Source organism: Urocitellus parryii, chromosome 2 (genome assembly GCF_045843805.1).
Source record: "Urocitellus parryii isolate mUroPar1 chromosome 2, mUroPar1.hap1, whole genome shotgun sequence".
NCBI lineage: Eukaryota > Metazoa > Chordata > Mammalia > Rodentia > Sciuridae > Urocitellus > Urocitellus parryii.
The window spans coordinates 177,349,766-177,362,314 of NC_135532.1; the positions used below are offsets into that span (position 1 = coordinate 177,349,766).

The 12,549-nt window shown below is 42.2% G+C and overlaps 1 protein-coding gene across 1 annotated transcript in view; it reads left to right on the top strand.

The window, feature by feature from the left end:
• The window catches only part of Atp13a5 (ATPase 13A5), a 104,858-nt gene that overhangs the window by 49,713 nt on the left and 42,596 nt on the right, over positions 1-12,549 (top strand). Inside the window, exons 11-16 of the mRNA XM_026400268.2 lie at positions 252-409; positions 2,398-2,586; positions 6,242-6,303; positions 8,360-8,510; positions 11,181-11,267; positions 11,914-12,070. Coding sequence (XP_026256053.2) covers positions 252-409; positions 2,398-2,586; positions 6,242-6,303; positions 8,360-8,510; positions 11,181-11,267; positions 11,914-12,070 — 804 coding nt within the window. The remainder of the gene's footprint in view (positions 1-251; positions 410-2,397; positions 2,587-6,241; positions 6,304-8,359; positions 8,511-11,180; positions 11,268-11,913; positions 12,071-12,549) is intronic.

The window sequence follows — 12,549 nt, forward strand, 5'->3', positions numbered from 1 at the left end:
GTCCGGCAGCCCTCATGCGGAATGGGGAGCTGCACTGCAGGAGCCATGGAAACACTGATTCCCAGAACAATAGAAATGGAGCAGGCCTAAGTGAAGGCCACTGACTGCTCTGCTGACTCATAACAAGGAAAGCAAATACAGTGTGAGGTCAGAGCAATGCTGCTCTCATTCCAAGCTCCAATGACTCTTCCACTTTGGATTTGGAAAGTGTATTCAAGGGCCTTACTCCGCCTGTGATTGTCTCCATGTAGGTTACAATACAGCAAAAGGGGATTTGGTGAGATCCATCCTCTACCCCCGGCCTCTGAACTTCAAACTATACAGCGATGCCTTCAAGTTCCTTGTGTTCCTGGCCTGTCTTGGGGTTGTAGGATTTTTCTATGCCCTAGGAATATATATGTACCATGAAGTAAGTACTGGGGGGCGGGGGTAAGGTTTTTCAGTAGCTTAGCTTTTTTAAACAGCTCGGCCTAACACAAGAAATTTAGGTTAGTTTGCTTCTTGGTTCTATCATTCTGTAAATCGGCTCTGTATTTACACTGTTTAATATGAGAACACAGAGCCACCTGTACTTATGGAGCACTTAAAATATAGCTAATATAAATGAGGAAATGAAATTTCAATTAATTTCATTGTAATTAATTTAAGTTAAATAGCTGTATATGGTTAGCGGCCATCTAATCATATTGGATAGTACAGTTATGAAAAGTTGCCAAGAGGTCCCTCCCAGTGTGACATGTGTAACATCCAAGCCCAAAGAGCCTTAAAGGAAATACATGATTCTCAAGTCTGATAAAATGAGAGAGATTTTGTCAATCAGGTCAGAGAGCAGGAAGGGCACACTAATTTGAGTGAGCAAAACAAAAAGAAAGGATGTACAAGGGTCTTCTAGAACCAGCCATCAGATAAGAGAGAAATCTAGCAAGGTAGTAGATTTAATTGAAAAGGGATTTAGACTTTTTCCTGACATATTTGAAAGTATCCCCAGTAATCCCCAACACTTATGTTTTTTGCTTGGGTTCTTAAATTAAGCATTTAATTTTATAGCACTGATAACTCCTGGGATCCCTTCAAGCTGCAGAGTATCAGATTTCATTTGGATGCTTCTCTTCTTAGGTGTGGTCAGGAGGGCAGGTTGTCACTTATGACCCTGAGGTCCTTTCTGGTCCTCAGAGTCTGGTTCTGTTGTGTACCAAACAGTCTCTACATAGACATGCTGGGTGGGGATCATAAGCATATAGGTGGGTAGGAAGAAGATGTAAATAAAGCATCCAAACACAGGTGCGAAACTCAGCTTGAATGACCTCATTACGGTATCCAAAGTGGTGTCATCAGTGAATTCTACATGTTTGTGGAGTGGAGTCAGGGCCAGGGAATGAATATTGGTGGGCAAAGACATAACTAGAGTTTCCAGGTAACGTTCATACTCAAACTTAACCTCTGAATAGTCATTTCAATTGGAAAAAAGCCTCCAGGAAACATTTCTAGGACAAGGGAGAGCAGGGAAGACCACTTCACTACACTTTACTAGTAGAATGGAGCCTGAGAAGAACTAGGTGGATGGAATGTCAAGGCCACTGGGTCTAGGACGTGAGGCAGTGTGCCAGTTCCAGCTGGGAACAAGAACGTTGAGCCGAAATACAAAATCAAAGCCCTGGTACAGACAGAGAATGGAGGTTTCCTAGCAACACTCAACATCCAGTACCTTCAGAGCAGCAAACTAAACCCCAGACCTTGTCTTTTTATGGGTCTGAACCTGGCCCCTGTTATAGGCTGCTCTGATTCAGGATTAAGCAAGCTGAGTTCTCAGGGTCAAAACTACCATTTATATAGCTGGGGAAAGCAGTCATTGTGAGGAGAATTAAATAATATACCGAGCCTAACACAGTGCCTGCCCCAGTGAGAGCAAGCTCATTTTAATTCTGCTTCCCTATAGTTAATCATATATGCTCAGATCTTGGCAGAGCCCTAAGGGAGATCCTTACTAATTCACCACTCCTTCACCATTCTCGACTGGGCCCCTCGTTTGTATCAGATCCTGTGCTGGGCCAACAGTCAAGCTGCTGCATGAAATGTAACCAGAGACTAGTCCTGGTGTCCTGGGAGCCCAAGGGGCCATGGAGGTCTGATGAGCAGAGAAGGTGGGCGCCTGGGTACAGGGGATGTTAGGAGAAAACCAAGACTTGGAATAAGGATTGAAGTTCTCCTTTGTTCTGTAGTGAGAGATAATGTGTCCATTTTTTTAGGGACAGCAAAAAGAATACTCAGCCCCCAGAGAACTGACTCTAGGAAGGTTCTGAGCCAAAGTCTCCAGGGCCCCCATGCTGTTATATGAAGCAGTTGTTAAGAAGGTGCTGTCCTGAAGTGCTGGGCTAACTGTGTGGATGTCTTCCCCAGATCCCCCCAAGAGACACCGCCACCATGGCCCTGATCCTCCTCACGGTGACTGTCCCTCCCGTGCTGCCCGCTGCCCTGACCATAGGCATCGTGTATGCCCAGAAGAGACTGAAGAAAAAGAAAATCTTCTGTATCTCTCCACAGAGAATCAACATGTGTGGGCAAATAAACCTCGTGTGCTTTGACAAAGTAAGACCCAGACTTCCAAGGTTGAGGGTTGATGGTTTTGAGGATAGCAGAGCTGCAGAGTGGTCAGGGGAAATGGTCTTCTAGGGAGAACAGTGAGGCCAGAGGAGACCACATGGTGAGCTAGAATGAGATCACCTTCTGGCCGCTACTCCAGTGACTCTAAAGGTCGCAGTTTAGTCATCACATCATGAAATTTTTTCCTGTGAAACTTAAAGTTGGTGCCGTGTGTGTGTGTGTGTGTGTGTGTGTGTGTTTTAATCTTTTACTCTGATAACTTCCCTGATGGACTTTTTCAGGCAAAAATGTGAGAAACATTTCTGTTTCTTGAAGTGCTTTGTCTATAGCTCAAGTAACAATTCCTCTTTGTCCTCTGCTTTTTGTAAGGAAAGAGAGGGCATGGACGGTGGCCTGTGTCTAGATATTTCTGCCATTCTTCTCTCCTGTGCTCCTTAGGGATCAGGGCTCCACGCTAGGGCAGGTGGTCTCTGTGCTTAGGGGCCTGGAAAGGTGGCAGAGGGGGAGTATGTGCCAGATGGGAACACTGCTACTCAGGGGCAGGTCCCTAGACCTTCTTTTCTTTGGAGACTTGAGGAACTTCAGCACCAGCTGCCCACTAGTTCAGATCCTGCCCTCAGTATTGCCAGGAAACTTGGCTTGTGTAGTACAGTGGGCCTGGGTTTGTCCATCCCTGTCTTTAGTTCATTTGCATTTAGATAATTGATCAAGGCTTTGGCCATGCTTCATTAAACCACCAATGCTGTCCACGGTGCTGGTTGAGAGTTCTATTAAAGAGAGATAGACCTAGGTCTTGAGAAGCTCAGGGAGTGTAGACAACGATTATGTTGTGTGATGTGTGCTTGGTGAAGGTCTGAGCAAAGTGTCGGGCATGATGAAGTAGATCCAGAGTCAGAGGCAAGTTGTTAAGAGCACAGGGGTGTGGGAGGCAGGAACATTCCAGAACAGAGGACAATAGGCTGTTTGGAGAGAACAGCACTGGGGGCTGACACGCAAGCTGAGGGGCGGGGCCTCATCTGGAAGGAGAATGGGAAGAATGGGAGTCCTTATCTTTTTTTTTTTTTTTTTTTAGAAGATGAGTGATATTTCTATAGGTACTTTATTTATTCCATCTGAAGGAATTGGTGAGAAGAGATGGAAGAAGAGAGATAGGACAGAGGAGGAGGCCACCTGTGAACAACTGAAGAAAGAGATCATTCCTAGTTCTAGACAATGAGAGTCAAAACAGAGAGTTGAGAATAAACTGGAAAAGCCCCAGGAGACCTGACCCGTGTATCTCTTTAGATTATTTTAATTCCCTATCTCTTTGTGTTTCATTTGACAAAGAAAGTCCTCAATTGCTATCGGTCAGAATCCTTAGGGTTAATTTAGCAGCAGCTTCATTTGGGATTTGGGGCCAGATAACAACTTCTTGGAAGTTTTCTAACAGGGATTCCCATTACTTACCCACCAGCCTCACTAGTGTCTAGAATACAGGAGGACCACTGGTAAAATGTGTGCATTATATATTCATTCATTTCAATGGCCATTTTTTCCCAAAGCTGTTCATTTTACTTCCTGTATAAAACTCCTTCCTTTTCATCCTCCTGTCATCTGCTAGTCTGTCTGGGGGACTGCTCCCAGGCTTACTTGGCCAAATTCCATATGGCATGACAGCATGCTGTAGTGCAAAGACCTCCCAAGTGGGAATTGGCAAAATGAGAAATATAATCCTGGATGGGATACCAAGTTTCTGCATGGCCTTTTTTTAGACAGAAGGATTGAACTAGAATTGTTGCCAAGATATTTTTTTTCCCGAATTTTACATTATAAAATTCTATCAACGTGATGTTGAAATAAACACGCTTTACAATGAATTGAATTTTCAACCAGTGTTATTTCAACTTAGAAGATACCTATCACTGGGCCTCTGTGTATATATGTCCCCATATATATTTCTATTTTTATTGGTTTGTTAGAAGTTCTCTAAGACAAGTTTCCTTTCTTTTTGTCCAATTTATCCCAAGCCTGGGCCTATATTCATGCTAACAGTGCTTTTGCTTTGTTTTTTGTTTGTTTGTTTTTCCTATCTTATTCCTTTTAGAAATTCAAATATAATTGAGCTTTCTGTTTATTATCAGCTTATTGTAAAAGGGTCATTTTCACATAGAGAAGCAGCACAGTCTCATTTCAGTCTTGCTTCAGCACTATCTCTGTTTTCATGTTCAAAATATTAATGTTTAAAAACATAATCTAGTCATCAGGAAAACATTTCAGTTTGAATTAACTTGCTAACTCTTTGAAATCGAACAACCCAAGGGGATTTGGAAAACAAACACACAGGTTGGGCCTTTGTAAAATGCAGGAGGGAAATGAAGCAAGTAACTGGTCTTGAAAAGTTTGTTTTTGTTTCAAGGAATAACTCAATCAAGTTAGCTCTTTTGTGGAATCCAAATGAACGAGTGAAATAAAGATTCCTAATTCTTTAATTTGAAACCTCAGAAAGGGCTTTGTCTTTCCCCATGTCTCGTAGAATCTGCTTTACATTTCTAGTGGTGGAAGACTCCAGAAGGGCTGCTTTTCTGGTTCTGCCACTCCAACGTACAGGACACTGTCCCCTTAGGCTGTTCATTTCATCTTTAATCTATCTCTGCCCTTCTGCTCAGTTTAAGAATGAAAATCATCATAAGCCCTTCTCAGTAAACCATTATGTTAATGTGATGTGCTTGAATGATAACAGATATCATTTTGATAGGAAACTACAAAACTCAGTGTCTTATGCAGAGATGACAATAAGAACCTCATGTCAGAGGCCCAGAACTCAGTGCTGAAATAGGATATTCTGCAGTGCTTGGAAATGCTTTGCTCTGATTTGGAAGTGCCAAAGCAGCTGTGGGGGGCTGCACTCTGTCTGAGTGTTAAGCAGGACTGATGCTGTTAGCCGACTGCAGCAAGACACCAGGGTCTGCAATTAATGAATGACTGGGAAACAACGAAAAAATTAAGTACTGTGACAGAACTCGGTTCCATTTTGCTTTCTCTGTTACATTATATGACAAACACTTTCCTATAGTACTGCAAATCATATCTCCTGAGCCTTTTCCTCTTGTTCTCACAATAAAACCCATTCGTGGACATTAATTAATATCTATTATTAGCACTTAGTTTCTCTCCGTAGTTTCAAAGCCCTTTACCAACATTTCATTATCAATCTGGACAGTCACTGTCACCCATATTTTTTAGAAAATTACTGTGAACCAGATGGCAAATTGTGAACTAAACAGTCTTGGAAAGAAAGAAAAAAGAAATCTTGAGCTCTGCTTTGGAAAGACAGCAGATGCCAACTGAAGAGTCAAACTCACACTGGTTCTTGTTGGATTTTCACTTACTGAGCTTCTCCAATAACAACAGCAATAGACACAACAACAAACAAAACCAAAACAAAGCACTTGTATTTTATCATCATAGTAACTTGAATCACCTGATTATCAACATAGTCTTAAGGATTCATATGTCAGCATATTTAAAATTTGACACTTACAAAGGATTTGGACAATTGAATCTGTGATGATTTCTTGGAAGCTTCAGTTTCATTTAAATCACATCATAATTAAATGCTTTAAATCTTACACTAATACCAATTTTAATTTTTTTTTTTCAGACAGGCACTCTTACGGAAGATGGGCTGGACCTCTGGGGGACTGTTCCTACTGCCAACAACTGGTAGGTCTCTTAAAGGAAGATGAAATGTGATGGTGTGCTTGCCTTGGTGGTACTCAAGTCCATCCTTCCAGTACTGAAGGATGAGAATCACATCAAATATAGATAGTCATGGGCTGGAATCAGCTCCCAATTTTTCTGACTTGTTTAATTGAGTGAGTCCTAAATTCTGATCCAGACCGGGAAAGTAGGTCTTCAAATTCCACCCCCCCCCAAAATGGAATAGAATAAGGTGAATGATTGAGGAATGGAACAAACAAAACAGAAAACCAGGGTGAAATCAAAATCAGGCTTGATTAATAGCCGCAAAGTCTTTCTGGTGCCAGTAGGTGTAGTGAAGAGGCCGAAAATAAGGCTCCTTATTTTATATGACGGAGGTCTCCTCCCTCATAGAGTTCACAATCAAGTGGGATCAAAACGTACAAAGATACTCACCCCCAATGTACAACACAGGCCCAGAAGATTGTGGCTATTAAGGCAGGAAATCAGAATAGAAAAGAAGCAATAAAGATGAGGAAGCATGACACACAGTCTTGATTTATATAATAACATGGTGGGTGGATGTAGAAAATGTTTTGAAATTTGGTGGATCAATGAAAGCCAATAGAAAGAGATGGCACCTGAGATAAGTTCTGGAGGACCTCTGTGTGCAGCCATGGCCAGCTGCCACTCTCTGATACTTCTTCATGGGACCATCCAGGGAGACCCTGTGGACCTCAAAATTATATAAACATGGGCTAAAAGGTAGCTCTAGAGAGAGTAGAAAGTAATCACATAGACACCTATCTCAGAACTCCACAGAGAGTACCCCTAGTCTCCTAGCTCCATTCCTGTAGGGCTGAGGCTTGTCTTCTCAATCCGAGTGGTAATGACCTCTGCTCTTTGGCTCTCTGATTACCCCATTTTGGCTTCAAACTGTGGCTGAGGCAGCTGAGGGTCAGTGAAGTCGTATAGGGGCCCTCCAAGATGGTATTGGGGCAGGTACAGTGCAGGCACAAGATAATAGCAGACAGGTGGTGTGACTTTTTAGAAGACAGCTGGGTTTTCAACTCTACTCATGTGTCTCTGCTCCTGACTGCTCAGTGTCCCCGCTGGCCTTCCTTTAGACAGACAGGGCCTCTGTCGGCCAGAACAGTGAACGTGATGGAATGTGTGCCATTTCAGTCCTTCCATCTCCCTCCCACACCCCTTGTACTCTGAAGCTTTTGAGGAAGTAGAGTCAACTAGACCCAATTGCCATTCAGCTCTGAGGTGGGAGGAGAGGAAGGGAAACCAAGCCATTCTATACTGTCAAAGAGGAAAACAGTCTTTAGAGGCAGGATGTATGGACTGGGATTTTCAGGAAAACAGCAAATTTGGAAGAGCTGGGTAGCAAGAAAAACTGCCGAGCCAAGGCATGCTTTTACTTGCCTGAAACCACCAGGTAGACTCCTTTCCTACCGTGCTACATCATGAAACTAGGACCTTCTGGCTTAGGGTATGTAGTTTTGGGAGCCAGCTCCACAGCGTTTGCAGGTATAGCTCAGAGTTGCCTGCTCACATGCTTTGCCACAGCAAGGCCATTATGTCAGATGGCTGCAAGTAATGTCACAAAAATCCCTGGAATTGTACCAAGTCCCCTGAAGTTACAGTTTAACTTGACCAGTGGCGATCTCTGTTGAAGGAAATTCATCTCCAACTCAGAGAAAGGTTGTCTAAAGATCACTCTGCAGGCAGAGCAGTCTGTTTAAAAACTGAAGAAACTAAATGAAGAAGGGATTGAAGGCAGCTTCGTCCCTGGACAAGTATAGAAATAGCAAGAAATTGTGTCTGGGCCTAGAATCCAGGACATAAAGAACATCAGTAGGAGTAGCAGCTGTGAGGAGAGGCAGAACTGAGGCCCACAGGACCCTGACTACCAGTTTAGAGAGTCTGGATTTAGTCCTATAGAGCAGGAGGAGCCACTGAAGGGCTTTGAGTATAAGGATAGGTGCCTGAATCTCTGCCTTCGCAAACTTTCAGGGGCAGAGTATGCAAAATGATTTTATTGAAGACTTTAACTTATTATCCTCTCTACCAGTTTTCAGAAAGTCCACAGCTTTGCTTCAGGCAAGGCTGTGCCATGGGGACCTCTGTGTGCAGCCATGGCCAGCTGCCACTCTCTGATCCTTCTTGATGGGACCATCCAGGGAGACCCTCTGGACCTCAAAATGTTTGAAAGCACGGCCTGGGTAAGTTCATGGCTTATTTAATCAAATGAGGAGAATGTAAAGAGATCTGTACTGGGAGTCCTGAAGGCTTTCCAACTGTGGTTAAAATGAATTCTGCTCTGATCCTGCCAGAACTCGCCAACCTCCACTTCAGAGAACTCTGTCAAGGAGTGTAATGTGAAATAGGGCTCCATAACAAATAAATTTGGAAACTGCTGTTTACACGAAGTTAAAAAGATTTTTCTTCAGGATTTCTTTAATATGCCATGGTTGCAATGTGAATATTCAAGAGAGGACATGATATGCAACATTTAATAAACCTATTTGACCTCCAAACCTTCTTGACTGGCTATAGCATGGTGCAAATGTTCTCCAAACACCCTGGGAGAGACAGTTCTATAAAGGTGGGCCTTTTGTGGCCATATATCACTTGACTGTGACAAGGTGACTGAAGAACTGAATTGATATTTTTAGTTTAAATTTAAACAGCAGCCAGGTGCAGTGGCACACTCCTGTAATCCTAGCTACTAGAGAGGCTGAGGCCACAGGATAGCAAGTTTGAGACCAACCTCAACAACTTAATGAGGCCCTAAGGACTTAGTGAGACCCTGTCTCAAAATAAGAAATAAAAGGGGCTAGGGACATGGCTTGGTGAGCCTCTAGGTTCAATCTCTGGTACCAAAAGATAATTTATTTTTTAAAACTAGCTTCAGTGGCTGGTAGTTACTATATCATACATATCAACCTGGAGGATCCTCATTCCAACTGATTCCAATATCTGAGCTGAGTGCAAATGACAACTGAAAGCTGTGAGCCCATCCCGGAGACTCCCATGACATAGCGGCAAGAGCTCTGCCTTCCACCAGTCTCTGTCATGTGTTTGCAAATCAGAGTCAGAACTCCAAGTCTGTGTCTCATATGTTCATTTGGGATAATGATGTCTCATTCACAGACCTAATGAGCACAGAGATGATGAGCTCTGAGGAGCTTTGAACACTATCAAGTGCCAAATGAGTGGAGGGTGTTCATGAATGAGCTAGCTGATTGATTACATTCTGCTGCCCTGCAAATAAAGCATTCTAAAGCCACTTACAGAGATATATAAAGTATTAGAGAGCATTTATACTTGTAAAACATGGATGGGGCTGGGGTTGTAGCTCAGTGGTGCAGTACTTGCCTGGCATGTGTGAGGCCCTGGGTTCGATTCTCAGCACCACTTATAAATAAAACAATAAAGTTTTATCAACAACTTAAAAAATGGAGACAAATGTTTGTAGGGGCATGAAACATACCTTGTGAAGAAGCTAATAGAAATATGTGTGGTAGAGACATTTTAGTTTCCTACAGGCCAAATGAATGAAAGGGGGAATCTGGTACAGAGAGAAGTTTCTGAAGTCAGTTAAAAACCATTTTTAAAACTTTTCAAAAAAATATTTATTATTTTTTTAGTTGTAGTTGGACACAATACTTTTATTTATTGTATATGGTTCTGAGGATCGAACCCAGGGCCTTGCTAGGTGAGCACTCTACCACTAAGCCACAACCCCAGACCTAAAAACCATTTTTGCTGTGGAGAAATTTTTGTCATAAAGACAAAACAGTAACCAGTTTACTGGATCTTAATGAGAAGAACCTGTATGTTACCATACAGCAATATCCTTACAAGCGTCATTGGAACAATGATGAGTGATTACTACATAGGACTTGAATCCTGATCCAGTAATGTCTCCTTCCCCATCTGAGGAGGGTCGGTTTGCCTACAAGTGACATACAAGTCGGGGTCATTTTGGAAACATAAATCTTGAGTATTATCTCTGTAAGAACTGTCAGAACAGTTGTATCCCCCCCCAACAAAGCATAAATATGCAAGATTATTCATTGGGCTTAAGGCTGAGTCAGAAGCAGGTTTGAGTTAAATATCAAAATTGGAGTTTGTTAGTTAGGAAGCCTCCACTGAGTTTAAGGGGGAGTCCTTATAGATTCTTAAGAATTTTAGCTCTAGAAGAAATGTAAGAATATTTTTCAGAATAAATTAAAATCTGAGATATGAAGTGATATCCCCAAGATCAAACAACTAAGTGGCATAGTGGAGAAGAGATACTATCTTTATTTTTCCTCCCCTGCTCTTTCTATCTAATTACCTTTCTCATATTTTAGTATTGGTTTCTCAGTGGTATAGATTGTTACCATTTAAAGAATACTAACCATTTTCAAATGTGATTTCTAATTGGCTAACAGCTAACTTGCTAACTCCCTAGTTAAATAAATTAGGTTAGTAGCACAGATATAGTATAAAGAAATAGTCTCAGGTTTATCTCAGGACATAATTCTAGCCCATCTAAAAGCTATTGTGCTCCACAATATTGAAGACTATATCTCCACTTAATCTCTCCTCCAATTACTAGACATAACCATTTAGGAAGAGTCCTTGATCTGCAGCCAGCACTTTTTCATCAATTACAACTTAAATATATTCACAATATTTCTGGCTTTTTGACATTCTACAAAAAGGTCTTAAATATAAATCAACACAATAGAAATTTGACAATGACAATATTAAGATAATTGTCCTAGAAGAGAAAACTATGTGAGAAGGACTTTGAAAAGATTAAAGTGTTAGTAAAATGAGAGATATTTCTTTTGTATTATTTTTCTCCAAGGCATCTTATAAATGTTTTCATTTTACAATAGAAAATGGAAGATTGTAATGTGAACGCCTACAAATTTGGCATGTCAGACTCAAACACAATAATAAAACCAGGACCAGAAGCCAGCCAGGTATGATTTGCTTCTTTAAATCCTATAGCTCTTTTCCCTTAAGTCGAGTGAAACTTCCAGACTTTCACCTATTTTTATGTTCCCGGTTTTAAGTTTTATCTTAACAAACCCCATAGTTGCTTTGGTCATTCTTTAGTCGTAAATCCATCCATTCGTTTGTTCATTCAGCACTTGCTCGCTGACTACTGGGGAATGCCAGACGGTATGCTAGGATTCAAACTAAGACATGCTGGGCTTGTGTTGGAAGAGCCCAAAGACTGGGAAAAAAATCAATACAGGTGCAAATAAGTGTGATATGATGTGTCAACGACTCCAACAAAAGCAGAAGAATGAGCCACAGGAGTCCAGAGACAGGAGCTGTTTCTGGGGGAGGGAAGCAGTCCTTGGAGCCCTGTCACTCACAGGAAGTGAGCTTAGCTGTAAGGTTATTAGGATTCTCCAGACACTCAAGGGGACAGGACTTGCAGATCAGACAACTTGTGGAGGAAGTCCCCTTAGAAGGGAGCCAGAAAAGTATCCATATTGTGAAAAATACACTATTGTATGACGTGCTAGGCTCATGGAGGAGAAAACTATTTTGTTGATGTGCATCTGGGAAATAGCTCTTGCTGTCTTTCTAAGCTCCCCTTTGTGGATGCCTCTGCAGAGTCCTGTAGAAGCCATTGCCATCTTGCGCCAGTTTCCCTTTTCATCAAGCCTGCAGAGGATGTCTGTGATCGCTCAGCTGGCCGGGGAGCATCACTTCCATGCCTACCTGAAGGGTGCCCCGGAGATGGTGGCCAGGTTCTGCAGACCCGAAACAGGTACCGACATTTTTCTCTTTCAAGAGGTGAAATCATTTAAAAGGCTGAACACAAAAGCAAATGCCAGCCCCGAAAACACACACACACACACACACATACACACACACAAACGCAAAAAGCTCCACAATCAATGAATGGGGAACAGGTTGATTTTTGGATGGGTGGAAAGTGGGTTTAGAAGATTCCATAATGCAGGGTATAATTTCAAGGTATAGAGGCCAAGAATAAAGAACCTGCTGTGGTCCAGCCAGAAAAGCACAACCACAATGAGGTACCAGGGAAGGAAATGTAGGACAAGGCATCAGGAGTTAGAAGAGGAAGCCACTTGGGTCAGAGAACCAGAGAGAGAGGGTGAGAATGAGAGGTATTCAGAGGGAACCAAAGGGTGAGGTCTGGACACTAGTCTGGTTCTGCAAACAGGTCTCTGTCACCTCTGGGAAGGAGGAGAGGTTCTAGTTTTGAGGGCTCAGACAAATCAA